Source organism: Carex rostrata, chromosome 4, assembly GCF_964058835.1.
Source record: "Carex rostrata chromosome 4, lpCarRost1.2, whole genome shotgun sequence".
Taxonomy (NCBI): Eukaryota; Viridiplantae; Streptophyta; class Magnoliopsida; order Poales; family Cyperaceae; genus Carex; species Carex rostrata.
Window position 1 is genome coordinate 8,287,478 of NC_135921.1, and position 19,727 is coordinate 8,307,204.

Here is a 19,727-nt window from a genome sequence, read left to right on the forward strand (position 1 = left end):
AGTACCTTGCACATGCTGCCATGTCCTGCACTTTCCCTCCCATGACTACATCATTTCTCCCCCTTCAAATAGCCCATGCAATGCATACAAAGCTTTCAAATAGGTGACTTGGCATTTGAATTGCTTGTTCCAAGATCTCCTTATAGCTGCCATGGACTGTGTCTGTATTCAAGTTGAGTGGTGAGCTCAACCATACTGACTTGGCAAATCCACACCTGAAGATGGCATGTTCCACTGTCTCTGCTTCACAATTGCATAGCTGGCATGTAACTGGTACATCTTGGATTCTTACTCCAATCACCCCTCTTACTGGTAATGCTCTGTGCACACACCTCCATAGGAAAAGTTTCAGCTTTGGGATGATATCATTGTTCTTCCAGATTTCTTCCCAGAACCATTTGTCTGCCTCTACCCCCACATCTCCCTTTATCAATTGGTAAGCTTTTTTGACTAAGAATTTTCCATTCTTAGCAAAGATGAAAAACAAGGTATCAGGTACCTCACTTGAGGGGCAACATTCTGGTATTGAGGTGGCGATATTCAGGGCTTGTGTAAACCCGAAAAGCTGCTCTAATTTCTGAAAATCCCAAGTGCCAGATTCCTGACAGATCAGAGAGGAAACTGTTGTTCTCCTTTGCAGTGCATTTAGGGCCTCAAACTCCTGCCATTGAGGGAACCATGGTTCAGAGAATACTGTTACCCCTTGCCCAGAGCCTAATTCCCACATAATATGGTTCCTTAGAGCAGCTTTAATTTGGATGATGTTTCTCCACAGCTTTGTACAGTGATAAGTTCTTGTTGAGGGCCAAAATTCAGATCTCGGGTAGTATTTGGCTCTCAAAACTTGTGCCCTAGGTGAATTGCTCCCTTGAGCAATTTTCCACACCATCTTCATTACCAGAGCCAAATTCAGCTCCTTCAAAGTCCTTAGCCCTAACCCCCCCCCCCATCCCCTTCGGGGTAGTGACTTCTTTCCAGGCAACATACGCCATTCTCTTTTTCTCATTAGTCCCTCCCCAAAAGAAATTTCTCATGATAAATGTTAATTTGGCTATTACCTTTGGTGGCAATATTACCGTGCCCATGGCATAGACTAGTAAACTCTCGAGAATCGCCTTGAGTAGTATTAAACGGCCTGCATGGGTTAACAATTTTGCCTTTCAGATGTTCAATTTGGTCTCAAACTTCTCAATTATATAATCGAAGGAGCTATCGCTTGTCACTGCCACAGGACATCCTAGGTAGCGTTCCTCTCCTTTCGCCTATAGTACACCAAAATAACTCATAAATTGCCTCTTACTCGAAGTTGCTGCACCTGCCGAGAACCATACTTTAGATTTGCTTTGATTAATCTTCAAACCTGACAACTTAGAAAAATTTGTTAGTGTGGTGTGCACAGCTTCTACTTCATTGGATGTCAGGGTTCCCATGAGAATTAAATCATCCGCAAACATTGAGCATGCCATCGCAGGGGCAGATCTTGTGACTTTCAGACCTCTTATGTCTCTACTTCTCATTTTGTGATCCAGCCACCTTGAAAAGGGGTCCATCGCAATAATGAATAGATACAGAGACATTGAACAACCTTGTCTCAAGCCCCTTATCGGGGTAAGGAATCCACCCCCATTACCGTTGATTTGAATTGTGAACTTTGCTGAACGGACACAAGCCTCAATCCAACTGCATAACCTCGGGAGGAACCCATAAAGTGGAAGCAAATAGAACATATAATCCCATCGAATCATATCGAAAGCTTTTGCTAGATCTGCCTTGAGCACAAATTGTTCAGGTCCACCTTTCTTATGTTGGAAGCTATGGGTAATTTCTCGGAGAAGTACAATGTTCTCCGAAATTTTGCGTCCTGGTATAAATGCTGTTTGAGCTTGTGATATAATGACATCCATCCAAGCTGCATCTTCTTGGCTATGAGTTTCGATATGACTTTATACAGAAAGTTGCAGACGCTGATAGGGCGGTATTCTGAAACCAGTTTTGGTGTCTGCACTTTTGGAATCAAAACCAAATTCGACTTCCCTACTGAGTCTTTCATTTGCCCTGAACCAAAGAATTGATTAACCTCCTTCATTACAATGGGCCCAAACAATTCCCAGTTTTGCTGTATTAACGCCGCACTCACCCATCCGGCTCAGGGGCTTTAGTGGGCCCGAGTGCCATAACAGCCCATTTGATTTCCCCCCTCTGTTGGGCAAGAGTCCAAATTAGAAGTTGCGGCCTGTGGAATTTGGGGTATGCAGCCTTCTACTTCTGGTGGCAACCTTATGTTAGATATGTGTTCTAAAAGTTATCTTATGTTGATCACTTTTACATGTTCTGTTTATGAATTGGATGTTACATGCATTTTGTTCCATGAAATTTATGTTTATCTATAGAAGTGTTCAAGAAGATGCTCTTGGTCTTGAACCATAGAACTCTATATGATGACAAACATAAATCTCTAAAATGTTCACAAACTTGGTTATTAGCATGGAACACTAATATACCATGATAAGTTTGTCATATTGATTAAATTACATTGTAGTTCTATAAATGTTGATAAAGGCTTATCGTTTAATAACATGAGTATATGAAAGGTTTCATATATTGAACAGACCTAACGAATGAAAATATTATATGGGTTATGTTAGTGTCATTAATATTTTTATTGTGTCTCATAATTCTAAGATATGAGATGTATTTCTTTTTCACATGAGAAATATATAATGTAATTAGTATTAAAAGCTGCTTATCATAAGTGGTGATAAAAATATTAGTTCCTTGTATATAACTTGTGCGGGAGAAAGTTATATGTCAATAGTATCATTGCCCCTCATTTATAATGAGTGATAATATTTTATGGGCCCCTTGGTAAAGTAGAATTATAATGCATGCAATATAACTGAAGTGCAGTTATATATTTATAATTTACTTAAGAGACCAAGAAACGAATATAATACAAAGATGACACAGTCCGACTTTGTATATTATTCATAATATCATGTGGCAAGGAATTGACACAAGTAATGTTATTTGTAACGTTACTTTAAATGATCATGTATTGTAAAAAGTATACTTTACATCTATGTTATTTGGGTAACTATAATGTATAGCTAGAATACCGCTTATAGTTTATGGTAATAAAATATTTTATGCCATTGCCAACATAACACAGATCCTCCATATAGGTCACACCAACTAAACGAGAAACAAGAAGGATATTTTATTTATATGATGTATATTGTTTCATATGACATGAAATAATATATATGTGATAAATAAATATCATGACTGCTTAGAACGAAGATAAATTTATGAGAATTATGCATGTATATTATTTGGTATAATATGGTACATATTATATAGTATAATATACATGACACATAATTAATAATGTGCAAAACATTATTATAACATAAGTTTATTAAAACCCAAAATGAATATGAGTTGAGGCTGGTACTGTAACGCGCACTGTAGCAGTTACTGTAGCGCGCACTGTAGCAGCGGCTAAGGTTATCTCTTTTAATAAAGAGAATTATACTAGGAAGGTCACACAATGGAAACCCTAGTATATTTGTATATAAGGAGAGGTAGAGAAGGTATTCAATAAGTGAGAAGCAAGAAATTTTCTGAAAATTTATTTCTTTTTCTTCCTCTCCCTCCTAGCCGCTATCCCTCTTCCTCTCATATTATTGGTTTCTCTAGTGAGAAATTATTAGAAGAACAAGAAGGGTTATTAACTAGGTTCTAAGCTTAGATTAGATTAAGATCTCTAACAAGGTCTTTCTAATCATTGTTTAGTTCAAGGTGAACACTAGGAGGCCGTTTCGACAAACGAAGGTATCCAAGAGATCTAGAAGAGAATTGATAGAGTTATATCCAAATCACATTTAGTAAATAGATTTGTGATTAATGAATGAGTAGATATTCATTTGCATACATTTGAATTGCTTTAATAGAATTAGCATAATAAAGTAGATCGGTAGATGCTTGTAAGAAGGTTAAATTTTTTGAATTTATTGCCTTGTCGCATCATGAAATCCTTCACCTTAGTAGGTGTCGAATTGCTTGATCCTAAGTGTAGATTTGGCGAAAGTGTCGCACAAATTCACCTCTGATTTCCTTCTCTGTAACCGCCCATTCACCATCTTCTCTTTGGATTGCTCCAATTCGGTTTCTTCTTCTTCTCACCATTGTTGTAGAGTGGAAAAAGAATGTATTTCGATCCCCCAACAGATTCCAATTGAGTCTAGATTGCTGTAGCTAGTAAGTTTCCTATGCTACTATGAATGTTTGGTGCTCCTTCTACAGCTGCTGAATGCGATCTCTAGCTTCATTAGTTTGTTGTTGGTTCAGTAAACCTTCCATTTCCCTTTCAATTCTTTTTAGGTCAGCATTTGTGTCCCTATTACCATAATCCCAACATTTTATCTCCTTCCTCAGATTTGCGCAGGTAGCATCCCATGACTCCATTCTTATCTGCGTCGCCTTTGAGCAAATGCCTTTGAACTCAGGGTGCTGCACCCACCATTGTTCAATTCTGAATTTCTTGGGAGCTATTCTCGGTTGCCGCTCAATTCGGAGGAGAATAGGGAGATGATCACTGTTGTAATTCGGAAGGTGAAAATTTTTAGAATTGGGGAATAAGGCAACCCAATCTGATGTTGTGAGCCCTCGATCGAGCCTCTCCAATATCAGCCTTCGTCCTTGCTGATTGTTAGCCCAGGTGTAGGCAAGTCCGTTGTGACCAAGGTCAATTAGACATGCCTGTTGAACAAAAGATCGGAACTTTTTGTTTTTTGCTTTAAAACTTGCAGAGCCTCCATTCTTCTCGGATTGATCTATTATGTAATTAAAATCTCCAATTGCACATATAGGCATGCCCCCTGATTGGATGTAGTGTTTAGCCCGATCCCAAATATGTGTATTCATCAGATCATCACAATCCCCGTAGGTGGCAAATAAGATCCAAGGTTCCTGGTTCTGCTGCAACTTTATTTCTGCTACAATGAAATATAAGGATGTTTCTAGTATTGATACTGAGATATTATCGCTCCAAAGGAGCTATAAACCCCCTCCCCGGCAAACGGAGGGGACTATCTCAGCATTATTAAGAGGCAATTTGGCGAATCGTTGTTCTGACCTCACCTTAGAACACTTAGTTTCTGAAATGAAGGCCAATTCTGCCCCTGTACATTGGAGGTATCGCCGGATTGTTGGCACTGTCGCGGTACCTCCACTACCGCAACAGTTCCAAGATAGTAGACTCATTGATAACCCGGCGGCGATTGAGGCCTTGCCGCCTTGTCTCGTTTAGGAGTGTTGGTTGTGTCATCATGGCTTTCTGAGTAGAGATCAAGGACTGAGTTCTCATATGAGAAAGGGGCAGAAACAGAGGTGCGGTTGGGGAAGAAGGGGATATCAGATCTGGTTGTATTAGAGAGGTTGTGAATATTTCTTTTAGTGCCCGAATTCTTGTCTGGGCCTCTCTCAATCGATTCCCCCTCCAATGGAATTAACGCATAACTCATCATCCAAGGCCCAAAACTTGGGTTGAGAATATTCTTCATATCGGGCCTTGTTTAGCCTGTTGGGGAGTTCTTAAGCCTTGTTAAACGCAGTCTGTCTGCACATGAATTTAATTCATGGCCTAGCATAGCACATAATGTACATATGCAACCCAGTTTTTCATAGACCAAATAGACCCAAATTTCCCCCTGGCTCGGATGAGTAATATGGATCTTGTCCTTCATTCTCTCTGTAATTAGAATTGAAAGCCTAATTTTTAAAAAGCTTTTACCATTGACATTGCCCCTTATCGGGTCTGAGACCGGTATTCCCACTTGGGCTGCTATTATGCAGAGCCCTTCGTCTTTGAGGGATTCTTCATGGGCATTGTGAAATTGCATCCATAGCTCTGACCTTAGAACTGGTTCCCTTATTTGCTCCTCTGAATGACATGGGGCCACCGCTATCAGGTCCTGCCGGTACGTCCATAGCCCCTCATTGAGCACTCTATCCACTTCCTCCTTTGCACTAAATTCAACCCGGTAAGAACCTTTACCAATCTTCCTGAAGACCGTGGCCGGTCGAGCATTCCATGCCCTCCTCATAGTGTTTTCAAATTTCCCATCAAAGACCATTCGGTCAGCGCAGACTTTGACCATCACACATAGGTCCCAGTTCGTCGAGACCGTCGCTCCATTGGGAATAATCAAGGCTGTTGAGGAAGATGCACCTACTGCCTGCAGCCCTAAAAACTTCTTAATTAGTTCCTCATCCGATGGGTCCATGATGGGTGGTTGGCTTATAGTCAGAAGCTTATGAGGTGGGAGAAGGTGTTGGGTTGATAGTGCAGTTTGTGCTTTGCTCAGAAGGGAGGGTGTTTTTGGGTGTGTGGTGTGGAAGGTGGAGTTATATGAGTGGGGGTGGGGACCTAAAATAGAAGGGCTAGGGATTTTCCTTTTGTCGTAAGCTGGAGAATAACAGGTTTTTAGTTTTGGGGTGTTATCAGGTGTGATTTGTTGTTTTGGAAGTTTGGTTTTATTCAAAGTGAACAAGTTTTGAAAGGTTCGGATAGTGTGGTGGATGAATTGGGATAGGACATGTGGCATGAGTACCATTGGAGAGAGGGTACTGCTTATGATGTGAATTGCGTGATGTGATATGGTTGGTTGGGTTCTTTTGTGGCTTTCTGAGTGTAGGTAATAGTGATGTCTTCCTTTTTTGGGGTAGTAGTAGTGGTTGCCTCAGGGTTGGTCGTAAGCGGGAGGGAATAGATAACTTTGGGGATCTGAGAACATTTGTTTTATTCTCCCAGTGTTGGCAATCTTATTTTCTGTTAGGTAGATAGTCTTATTTTCTGTCTTAATAAGACTATATACCTTTTGTTTTAGGTATATAGTTCCAGTGTTGAACATTTGTTTTAGGTATATCGCTATTATGAAGAGTCCTTCGTCTCTGAGAACACTTTCAATTGATAGATTATTTAGTAGGTACAAAGACTTAATTTGTTAGGTATATAGTCTTATTTTATGTCTTTTAAAATTTAACATTTTTATATTAATAATATTTTGAAAAAAAAGAGTAAGAGGTGGCTGAGAAAGAAAGACATCTAAAAAAATATATAAGAAAATCATAACGCACATAAGAAAATCAATTAAATCATTAGTTCAAGTCAGAAGTTGAGTCGAAGGTGATAAATTATATAAAAACAATATTACCATAAACTTATTTTATCATCAAGTTAATACTAAAATAGTTTGTTTAATTAATTAGAGTTACTAATTAAACGAATGTAAATATATATGAACATCTTAATTCGCCATCAACAATGATAGGAGTAACTGCTATCTAACAACCACTTAATTGCTCTGATCGATACCTTCAACAATTTTGATTTATAAAGGATCTTATGTAGTACAAAATAATTAGGTCATCTTCTTCAACTGATATATCTGTTAGATTGATGACCTGATGAACTATACACCTTTTGTTGGACACATTATTTTCGATCAATTAATATGCCAGTACTGTTTATATATTTTATAAAGGTAATCTAATAATTTCTCATTTTGTCATCACTATCATAATCATTAGAGCTTCTTTCTTCATTACAAATTTATTTAATTAATCAAGTGGTATCTTCGTATTCTTCCCATTAATTTCTTATTTGAGAGGCAAGGTCAAAATTGTCTTAATTTATGACATAATCGAAATAAAAGGATAATTAAGCAAACTTAACTAAAGTATGCAATATATATTAGATTTGCTAAATGGACCGAAAACATATAAAACCTAACATGTTAAGGAACTTCGACGGCTATGTGTTATATATCTGAATAAGTAATAATTTCGGAAAAAAAAAACAAAAAATGTTAAAATATAGAAAAAAAAAAGAAGAGAAATATATACGATTTAAACTATGGTGCGTATATTTAGCTATTAAACAAACCCTAATTGATTTGTTATTAATGCAAAAGGAGTGAGACAAAGGGAATATAGACAATCGTATAAATGCTAATCAAGCTAATTATTACATTTTAATACTAAAAAGCAAGATTAGTACAACTCAAATATTTATTTTACAACTAATTAGTTGTTCCAGAAAATATGACATAGAAAACAAAACAAATTAATAACGCCAAAATCAAACTGATGATCCAAATCTGATCCGTACGTACCTTTGAACAAATGACATGCATTGCACTGTTTGGGTTTAACATTTAAATAACAATTAATTACCTTCGATCTACTTGCCATGTCATGAATAATCAGGGGCGGATCTACTGTAGCACAGGGGGGGTCAGCTGCCCCCCGCTGGATTTTCAAAAATAGTGCTAAAAATCTGCTTTTCGGACCTCTGCCCCTCCCTGGAATTCAAATTGCCCCCCTGTAGCCCATTTTGGAATTTTAATAGACGGAACGGAGCCCATATAAACTCTGAGCGAAACAAATTAGTGGAGCCCAAATAGGCGTTGATCCCAAATAGCGAAAATTAGTTGAACCAAAATGTTTTTATTTTTTATTTTTTTTTGAATTCAAAGGCAGAGGCTGCCAAGTTGAACCAAAATGTTAATTTCAAATTCTCTATAAATGTTGAATTGTTGATTTTTTTCAAGTAATTTAGGATTTTTATTATATTGATTGGTATTTTTTTTGTTATGTTGAATTGTACCCGATAAGCTATTGGGTTTGAACCCGATAAGCTATTTGCATCCGATTATTGCCCCGCCCTGACAAAAATCCTGCATCCGCCCCTGTGAATAATAATATTGGTAGAAAGTACCTTTCTCTGTCAAAATCGTCATGTCCTTGGTGTATATTTTTCAAACGGTAAACCTATCAATATTCTATTTTAAATATATTTATTAGTCAAGCTACATATATTGTGGAGAACAAAACATCAAAGTGGTTAATACATAATTAATGTTGGTGTGCCATATATTTTAGTTGACAAGGATTTGTAAATTAATTGTGATGTCAACTTCGCCTGATGTGATTCAAGCTCCTTGTTGCCATTAGTAACTAATAATTTATTGCTATAGTGTCCCAAGTACCCAGAATTGACATGTTAATTGCTGGCCTTTAGAACATGTCAACATGATAACAACTACATTGGAGTCATTCTTATTTATATATTTTTTTTTCGAAATTGTACAGAAACTTGAGTTTAAACTTATGAGCTTAATCAATATATATCCTGTGTTTAGTATGAAAAAACATGTAAATTAACACTAAGTGAAAAATGATATAGAGGATATATGTTAGCACAATAGTTTTGCACTTTTGCACTTTTGCTCCTTCATTACCTTAATTTCCATTCTTGTTATTGCTTAAATTGCTGAACCCAAGATATATACTTTTTTTTTTTTTTTATATTTCCGTTAAATTCTAAAAATAAAAGGTATTGATATATATAAGAGTAAGGCTATGGCAATATGCATATTATGGATCTGCCACGTACTATGAAACCACATTTTTATTTTCAAAGTTTAATTAATCAATCTTAATGTCTAAAATGATTTTCATGTGAAAATGTACTTAGAGAGTAAATTTTCTATTTTGACTATTGATAGAAAATCTAATTTAATTGACAGTACCTGTCAAGGATTTCAAAAAAAGATTAGTAGAAAATTTTGGATAGTTCACAATTTTCAAATTAAGTGATTTTTTACCTATATAAAATATAATAAAATTTTAAAAATGAAAAAATTAGTTTTGAAGTACATTTTTATATAAAAATCACGTTGACCAGTTCAAATTGACTATTTGAACTTTAAAAATAAAAATATAAATCTATAGCACACCTCGTTGTGTAATATGCATATTACCATAGCCTCACTCTTAATATAATTAATGTTGAGTAAAAACACTATATTTGAACTAATTTTATTACTCACTCCAAACTATTCTTACAACTACACCTCCACTAAATATTTCTTACACCTCTAATCTATTATCACTTTTAGTTAGAAGAAAAATTACTTGATTTGCTTGATGTCTAATGACTACCACACTAGCCTATTTATACTTGTTCTAGGAAGACTAAGAAAACATCTAGTAAGATTAGTGAAACATTTAGAGTTTGAGATATTTCTTGTCATCTTTAAATAATTCTACAACCTCCATTTACAATAAATTTTATCTGGTTGCTTCTAGAAAACTCTTGAATATTGCATATATATGGGCCTTTAACAATTAATTATATATTCATTAACACAACTTTAAATATTTTAATTGTAAGAACGATATTCCCAACTTAAGTATCTCTCTAGCCACATCCTTTTGATTATTTACTTTCTTTCTATTAATGATCGTCTATTATTCATATTTAATTTTCATAATTAAAACATTGCTATCAATAACTTCATTTCTAAAAAGTAGAGATAATAAGAAAGAACAAAAAACACGTTGGTTCGAAACTCAGATGGAGGAAATTCTTTGTTGTATTACAAAGGTATTAAACAATTGGGTGGCTTGACCTCCAATCTTTACTCAATAAAAAATAATAATAATAATAATAATAAGGCACTGATTTTATGGTATCTACGATGCTTTCCGTCTTAATCAAGTCTTGTTCTTGATTTAATTAATTGGTGTCGCGTACCTCAATACATACAATTAACTGATTTGCATACCATGATTTATAAATTGTTTTTGTAAAATTGAAAAATCAATAGCTGAGGTAATTGTGGTCTGTGGACCATCAAAAGTTCTATTTAGGAAAATTATCAAAAGATATGATGATGATATAAATAAAGGAATCATTTGCCTAATTTTAAACCAACTTTTGAAGAACATAAAGACATATTGACACCACACATATTTATATTAACACAAAATTTTTACAAAAAAATAATGTATGGACAATTTTAACCCTCAATGAATGTCTTCCTAACTATCATATTTTTTCATAATATAATTAATATAGTGATCATTAAATTATTTGGTTTCCATAATTGCTAGATTTTTTTTTTCCTTTTTTTTTATATTTTGCATTATGTTAAATCAAAAGCTACATAATTTCATTGATCTTAACTTTTTCTTATGGAAATATAGTTGTATAATTTACACAAGAGAACATTCAGTTCAATTAAGGTTTTAAGCAGTCAAGTCAAAATACATATTTAATTTTTTTTGTAATTTTTGTTTATATTAAGATACACTCACTTTAATATGTGATATATTCCAACTCAAATATTTTTTTTAATTTTTATATTTTTCTCTCTTAATTTTGATACTTATAATCTATTAGTCTATTTAATTAAAATTGTTAGAAATTTTTTTATTGATGTTTTGCAATTAATTTATTTTTGTTAATTGAATAGATGGATCAATCCCCTAATCCGTCAGAAGGAAACCTTGAAAATCAAGTTTTGAATTATGCAAATGAAAGCAATCAACTTCTTAATTTGAAATTTGAAAATTGTCATGATATGCTTCTTGCTGTTCATGATTTATATGGTGCTAAAGGCTATGTATTCTAACAACTCCAGCTTGCAATCAAATAAATTTGTTATTTTGTAGTGTTTTGTTGTACTTTTAATTTATTATTTTAATCATAAGTTGAATGTCAAATTATTCATGATAATTTGCATTCAATATTTTTTTAGATAAGTAATCATGTCATTTTGTTAGTGTTATTGTGTAAAAAAGGATGGTAAAATGTTAATAGACAAAATATTTTTTTTATAGTAGATTGTTAAAAAAAAAGTTGTGAAATTTTATAAAATAAATCGATATATACAATGTTGATAGATTTTAATAATATAATAAAATCAATTCACTTTTGTAATTCCCATAAAGATTTGATTAAAATAAATAATGAATACTTATTATACGATAACATAAAGTTTATAAACATATTTTATAGTAACTTTTAAGGAACAGATTTTTAAATAATATATGACAGAAAAAATATATTTTAAACAAAATAACATACTTTATAAAACATAACTTTTAAGGAAAAACAATTATGTATTAATATATGAGAGAGAATCAGTTTTTAAAGGAAACATTTAATGAAGGATAAAATTGTCTATATAGTAAAATATTTTGATGATGTTGTGTTAATATAAAATTGAGTTGTTTTAATATCATCACCTAACAATTAATAAGGTAAATATTATCTACAAACTATAATTTTTTCGATATTATTGTGTTAATATAAAACCTCAAAAATGTAGTATTATTTTAGCTCTCAAATTTTAAAAAATATACTTGATTTTTTTTATGAAAATGAATTTAAGAACTGCCCCTCAAAATATTCGGTGTATTCTTATTACAAAAAAAAATAAACTTCATGACTATCTGACAAACAAGCAACAGTGAGGGTTCATCGAGGTTGAAAGTTCATTGGTTTGTCTAGTGATAGAGTGGAAAAAACACCATGTGCCATGCCGTGCCGTGATTAACTCGCCATAACTTTGGTCTCGTGCTGTGCTGTGCCGTGACCAAGTGAATAGTGACCCGTGACTCTCGTGCCGTGACCAAAATGTCAAGGGGTGATCACGGCACTGAACAATAACACGTGCCGTGCCGTTCCGTGACAGAGCCGGCTCCGCCGTGTCATTTTTCCCACACTATCTAGTGATATCACCTAGTTCAATCTTAATTAACATCGTAGTGATGAAATATAAACTTGAAAATAATTCAGCGAGGTTTAAAATTAGTGATTTTGGTTATAATATATGTATAATTTTAAAATAATCGTTTATGTATAATACATATAATCATACCAAAATTCAAAATTAGCAAATATACTATAATAATTAGTTAATGGCTCCTCAAATATACTATATAGTTCCGATATATATTGTGTTTTCAAATTTTACACATGAACATGCAAATATTTGATCATCTTTATTTTTATTTTACTACTAATTTTTTGGCAAATCTTAATGAAATATATTATTATGTAAGAAAATAAGACATTTCCTAAAATTCTAATAACTAAAGTTGAATTACTATATATGGATATTCTGGAATTGCACGCTAACATAATAAATATTTTTTTATTTCTTGTTCAACTCTTAAAAATTTTCTGGAATTGCACGCTAACATAATAAATATTTTTTTATTTCTTGTTCAACTCTTAAAAATTGCATTTCAGTACTTAGAAGTGATTTCTTTTGTTACAGAAACTAACTCTAGGTAAACATTGATTTCTAATCACTTTTTTTATTTATGACTCATGCATTTCAAGGCACATAAGCATGCATAAAAATTAATCCGCAAACTTCATTTCAATTTTCTTGTAGGATTTCTTTTTTTAAGCCATTAAGCAATATATTATTAATTTTCTGATGATACAAGTAAACTTTTCATTCAACAGCGACACAAATTTTAATACAACAACAAAAGGACAAGCCACATAACATGAGCTGCTTTAGTATTTGTGTACCATATGTCCATATTATATGGACCATACATTATGTGTACCAGATCAAATAGTTGAAAGAGCAAGTCGTATATATGGACCTTTGAACTATTTGATCTGGTATCAATATATGACAAAATTTTATGTTATTCCGTATTCACTGTTGAACTTTCAACGACGACACAGACGAATAACACAACTTTGTGCATCCATCATTACTATTTTCTGCCATTTGATAATAACTTGCTTTTAGAAAGCAACAAAAGTTGCGTGAGTCAACCTACGAAATTGAACCCAGCTAAGTGTGTTTTGTGCGGCTGATGCTGTTCAACCGCAAATATGCTTTTGTTGGCGTAGCCGCGTAGGTGTCATGCATGTAAAGTCAGTAAAGTCAGTGTGGGTTATCCTTAGTTGGTGAGCATATATAATTTAAAAATTTATTAGATTGACTTAAGATAATGAATTTAAACTGTTAGAACTCACATGTGAGTAGATACAAAATTTTCAAATTTTCAAATTTTTAGCATTTTGAATTTATTTAGTATATTGTTAAGCGGTACAAAAAAAATTTAAGTTTAATGCATTTATTATTTTTATTTTTTACCATTTAACTTTATACTAAACAAATTTTAAAAATTCAAATATTTGTACGTATCTGTATCACTCGTTAAATTAATATATCGGTTTTAACAATTAGAATTCATCGTTTGAAATTAATTCGATAAGTATGCTCATCAATCCCAATGAATGAACATGACACATACTAATTTTACTCCAATATATATTCCTTTCAGCGTTCACTCCACTGCCTTTATTCTCTTTTGTTTTGTGTTTCTTTTCTTTCTTTAATTTTGGTTTGGGATTAGTTAAGTGTGAGCTGGCAAATTCAAGCATATTTTTTCTTTTCTTTTTTTTCTTTATTCAAATCAGAACTTCAGTTAATTATAGTTTTGGTAGCCCATCCACTTACACTAGTCTATTCCATAGTACAAGAGCGGATGCAAAAATATATTAATAAAAAATTAATAAGGACAACTTTTTTTTTTTGAAGAAGAAGTGGCTTAGTCACCAATTTTTATATAACAGAAAATCATACAATATCCAACTAGTATCAATCGGCTGGTGCCAATATATCAATAAAACAAGACAATATATAAAAACCTATTACAACATAGCATAACCAAAACAAGTAATCAACAAGAAAACAGAACATATTATAACACCAAAAAAAACCACGAACATGCCAATAGTCACAAAAGACCCTGTACGCCTATAAATTGAAGTTGGTCGCATCAGCTACCAAAGTTGTCCCTGGTCCATGCATATGGGTTGAATCCTGGATAACCTCCATGGGAACCATAGTGGAACCTATCAGGTCTTTCAAATCAGAAGGTAAGATTATATTAAGTTGAGATGTAAGATTAGATTTTTGATTCCTAGCTCAAAAGTTAGTTACAGCTATAATCTTCGCTCCTAAAACTTGTACAGTGTAAATATGACCTGCATTAAATAATTAATAAGGACAACTATTTACTAGTTGAGGATTGTATAGTAATAAACATATATATATATATATATATATATATATATATATATATATATTTTATCATATTATAAGTATGGAGGTCAAAATGAAGATTTTTTACACAAAAATATGAACATTAAATTGGATATAAACATAGCATTTTTTTTCTCAAATTACAGAAGAAAAAATAATACAAAATATCAAATTAATTTTACAAAATATATGTGGAAGTCATTGACCAACTTTGGGATTTGAAAATAATTTTGATGAGATCTAAAATGATTATTCATTTTTATGATGCATATAATATATTAAAGTTCTTTTAGTTAAAAAAGAAGAAGAAGATAGCTCTGTTAATTAAGAGTTCAGAAAAAATTCATGAATAAATTATAAAGTTCGTAAAATCCATAAAAAATTTGAAAAGACGTTTATTCTGATAAAGTTCCTGAATAATGGGTTGTGAATGAATCATATATGAATTGTTTTAAAATCTTGTTAGTAAAAGTGGTTGAAATCTGCTTCTAATCGCACCTCTATACATATTGGATCAGAAGATTTTCAAGTAATGCGTATTTGATCATTCATCAAAATCAATTTGGACAATCGGCCTAATTAATTAGACTATCTAGATTTAAATTAATTTCATAATTTATAACGTCTTCTATAGTTCTTTATGTCTAGTCATGAAAAGCAGCATAATATTGAATAACTTACCATCACGCCTGGTGTGACCCCCCTCATACACTGATTCCCACATCTTTATTTATTATCATTATTACCCAAATGCCAATTAAAATGGTAAATATTTTAACCGAGCAGTTTTATCTTCATGCAGCGCATTTACTATAGAATCATAATAGCACTATATATGGTCTATGCGCTGCATGAAGGCAAAATCACCCCGTTAAAATATTACCCAATTAAATGACGGTTTCTTTCATCTTTTCCTTGATGGAATTAAAGAAGTGGACAACTATGAAGTGTCTCGAGAGGAGTAATCTTTTGGCGAAGTGTGCATTACGATTTGCAAACCTTTTGGCAAAAAGATGGAGGATCAAAAACGACTAATTAGAAACGCACACATTGTTACTTTACAGACTCAAGTAATTATTCCTTGCTTTGAGAATCCATAACGCGCATAAACACTAACGTGTCACGAGCTAGTACTGTCTTAATTCGACCCTTCTCCAACCCGAATCATTTAATATACATTACGTGTCATTTCCAACAACAAGGGTAAAGAGTTTAACAGAGTAGCTTTAACTTCATGCAGCGCACAAACCATTCGCATTGCTGTTTTGATTATATAGTTTATGCGCTGCATGAAGCCAAAACTACTCTGTTAAAAAATGTACCCAACAGCAAAAAGGCAGCTATTAGTGTTTACTTTAAAAGGTTAATCAATTAATTTATTTATTTATTGATTGATTGATTGCATCAAAGGCAATAGGAAACCTAAAAATAAAATTATTCCTCTCCCTTAACCCTGTCTGTCAGCCTTCCTCCTTTACGCTAACATTAAAAGACATTCCTCTTTCTCACCTTGTTAGTTGTTTCTTTAACCCCTGAGATCTCCTTCCTTTTTCATTCTCTTCTCTCTATCTTTTTCTTATTTATGATTTCTCAAACAAAGTTTCATTCCCTTCCAAATCATCATCATAGTCAGAGAAACAAACAAGCCGCCTCAACAAAGAAACCCATGAAAGACCTCACTTCCTGCTTCAGTAATCACGCCGTGCGGGTCGCTGATGTGGCGTGCTCTCGGAGCAGCAGCTCATCCGTTATCAACAGATATTCATTTGTTGCACCAAACAACCAATCAAACAGGCGTGCCGTCACTTCCACTTACATCTCTCGGCTTACTTCTCAGAAAGAGATCTTAATACAGTTTACGTGGTCGAGGAACAACGACAGGCCGATCCTGACCGTACAAATGGATGATCAGTTTTTCAATAATTCCGGTAAAAAGACGAGTTCAAGTTCTGGCCGTGCCATTTCTATTCAACTGTCACAGGAAAAGAAAGGCAGCTGGATATCTACCTGGGGATCATGTACAGTCAATCTTTACTGGGATGTGACGCTTGCAGTATACAGCACCGGCTCCCCCGAACCAATCAGCTGCTTCCATGTCGTCATGCATGTAAACTCAGAATTTGTGCTTCTACTAGGTGAAGTCGGAAAAGATCATTTGAACCCGGTGGATCTACACGGCACAAAACCTCATGCGCAGACTTGTATGATTAGCCGAAAGGAGACAGTGCATGGCCTTACATGCTACACCACCAAGGCCCGGTTTCATCCAGCCGACAACAATCACAAGATTTGCATAAACTTCGAAGCAGATAAGCAGGTTTTATTGGTTTATGTCGATGATAAACTAGCGGTGCAGGTGACGAATTTGAAGTGGAATTTCCGGGGTAATCAGACGATATTTTTTGAAAAGATGATGGTAGACATCATGTGGAACCTTCAAGGATGGTTGTATGGAGAAGATGGTGCACCGGGCACAAGATGCGCCTGGTTCATGTTCCGGGCAAGGAGTTCATTGGACGAATGGTTGTGGCAGGTTGAAGACGGGGCAATGAGTCGTAGTTCCATTTTTACAATCGAGGCGTTTAAAGGCCAAGATTGATCATCCATGAACGGGCTTAACTATGAGCATAATTCAATATTAATTAGTTTAATTAGGATTTTAGGATACATTAATCAGTTATAATTTTTTTATATTTGATCTCCCTTTGGAGAGAGGTAGCATCTAGAGTTTTGATTTTATTTCTCAGAGGTGCACATTGAGAATGAGAATGTGTTAAGAGGGCGTCTTCCTCTTCTTCTTTTTTTTTTCCTTTCTAATATTAGTTTGATGCAGTCATCAGTCCTGAAGATATTTAATTCAAAGGACCCCAAGCGATTCCATACAACTAATTATAATAAATTATTTGTCTCAAAATATTGTATTAAGTTGATGCTCCTGGCTTGGTCTGTTTCTCTTCTAATTAATTTCTAAATTTATAAATTATTAATTATGGTTTAAAGTTGAGTTTACAATTTTCAGATTTTTTTTCCCCCCTTGATATGATTGTAATTAATCTACATACAGTAATGAAATTGATGCATCAAATTAGGAAGAGCACTGTAATTTGATGAAGGAAACACATGATGAAGCAATGGACCGACTTGAAATATTGTTCAGTAGGAAATAAATCTGCTGTTATTTCAAAGGGATAACAGGATTCTGTTATTCTGATCTCAGCTGTTGATCTTTGTCAAGATTCGGACCCGAAAAACTTTTCTTTTTGAGATTCACGTATGAAAAAATTTGAACGGTTGGGATAGGAATAACAGAGTTTGTGATCCCTTTGAAATAACAGCAGATTTATTTCCTTGTTCAGTACCCCAAGGAGGTTTTCCTCAAAAATAAATAAATAAAGTACGCCAAGGTGATCAATTGGATGGGATAGACTTATAATTATTCCAGCACGAGTATATTTGTTAAAAAAAAAAAAAAAAAAAAAAAAAACGAACAGCTGTTAAATTTTTAATCAGTGATGAGATAGTAGATCTATGTCTGGCTGGTACCTCACCTCTTCCCAGAAAGCAATATAATAAAATAAAAAGAGGTCATTGATAGAAGTCATCCTAAAATAATAAACAAAAATGTAACTAGAACAAAGACCATTTGTTTATGTAATAGAAAATCGAACGTGCACAAAATTGGTATAATTTATGATGCACGCCAACAGCACAAACAGGTGGAGTGACAAGAGCACGACTTTGTTATTTAGTTTAATTACTTGTGTCATTTGACCTCAATTTTAGGTCCATGTTTTCAGATATACTAATTAATATCTTTTGATGGGAATATTTTAGGTTATAGAGAAATTAAAATGTTCTTGTTAGAACCGCTAGAACCGCTGTAAGAATTCACCACTATCTGTGAGAATAAAAGTGATTATGGATAGTCCGACGGAAATTGTTATTTTTGAAGGTATTGATATCGGTTAAAGATACTTTAATATGTTGTGGAGTCTATAATCTTGAGATATTTCAAATTTTCAGTTGATTTAAAATCAAGTCAATTTTTTTTCGATATCTATTTAGAATGAACGATATTGACAGTAAAAAATACTTTTACCTGCTGTGGAGTATACATCCTTGATGAGATGTTTCGAATTTTTAGTTAATTTAAAATTAGGTCAAACTTTTTTCGGTGTCTATTATTCAAAATGAACGGGTTAATATTAGTGTGCTTTGAGATTCGTACAAAAAGCATTTGATCAGTCCGAATTTTAAAAATATCAACTCAAAAGTTTGAGATATCTTAGTGGATGTGAATTCCGCTTAGAAGAGATGGTTGACTTTTGGTTCTACGAGTGGGTTAGGGTTACATCATCTACATTAATTTTATAGACATAATAAAAAATTAAGCCAATACATTACAAATTATTGAACTGGTCGGTGAGTTTAACTTAAAAATTTATTGTTTGAAACCTTTATTGTATTAGTTTCAAACGTTGAACTGCAATTTTAAATCAGTCTATCTAGCTTACTGAAAGTGATATACAACCTGCCACCTCTGTCAGGGTTTTTCAAAAAAAAGAAAAGAAAAACCGAGTGATATAAATTTGTATATTTTTTTTAGTAAAGATTGGAAGTCAGGTTATTAAATTATTTAATATTCACAGGGAACTTTTTTGTTTGGATTTCGAACTTGCAATCTCAATATATATTTATATTTTAGATTTATAAATTTTGAAATAAATTTTATACTAAGTCAAGCATTAAAAAAATAAAAATTATAAGTTATTTCAATATATTCCTTTTTGCATT

General features: G+C 33.4%; 2 protein-coding genes across 2 annotated transcripts; one reads left to right on the forward strand and one right to left on the reverse strand.

Annotated features, from left to right (window-relative positions):
- Window positions 1–64: 64 nt before the first annotated feature.
- LOC144553231 (uncharacterized) lies at window positions 65–1,904 on the reverse strand. Its single transcript, XM_078301330.1, has 3 exons — window positions 1,301–1,904; window positions 1,059–1,135; window positions 65–889 (listed from the first exon to the last, which is right to left on the reverse strand). The coding sequence occupies exons 1-3, from the start codon at window positions 1,902–1,904 to the stop codon at window positions 65–67; spliced, it is 1,506 nt and encodes a 501-aa protein (XP_078157456.1).
- Window positions 1,905–16,366: 14,462 nt separating this feature from the next.
- LOC144553389 (uncharacterized) lies at window positions 16,367–17,951 on the forward strand. Its single transcript, XM_078301527.1, has one exon. The coding sequence runs from the start codon at window positions 16,516–16,518 to the stop codon at window positions 17,530–17,532; it is 1,017 nt and encodes a 338-aa protein (XP_078157653.1). The 5' UTR covers window positions 16,367–16,515; the 3' UTR covers window positions 17,533–17,951.
- Window positions 17,952–19,727: the final 1,776 nt, after the last annotated feature.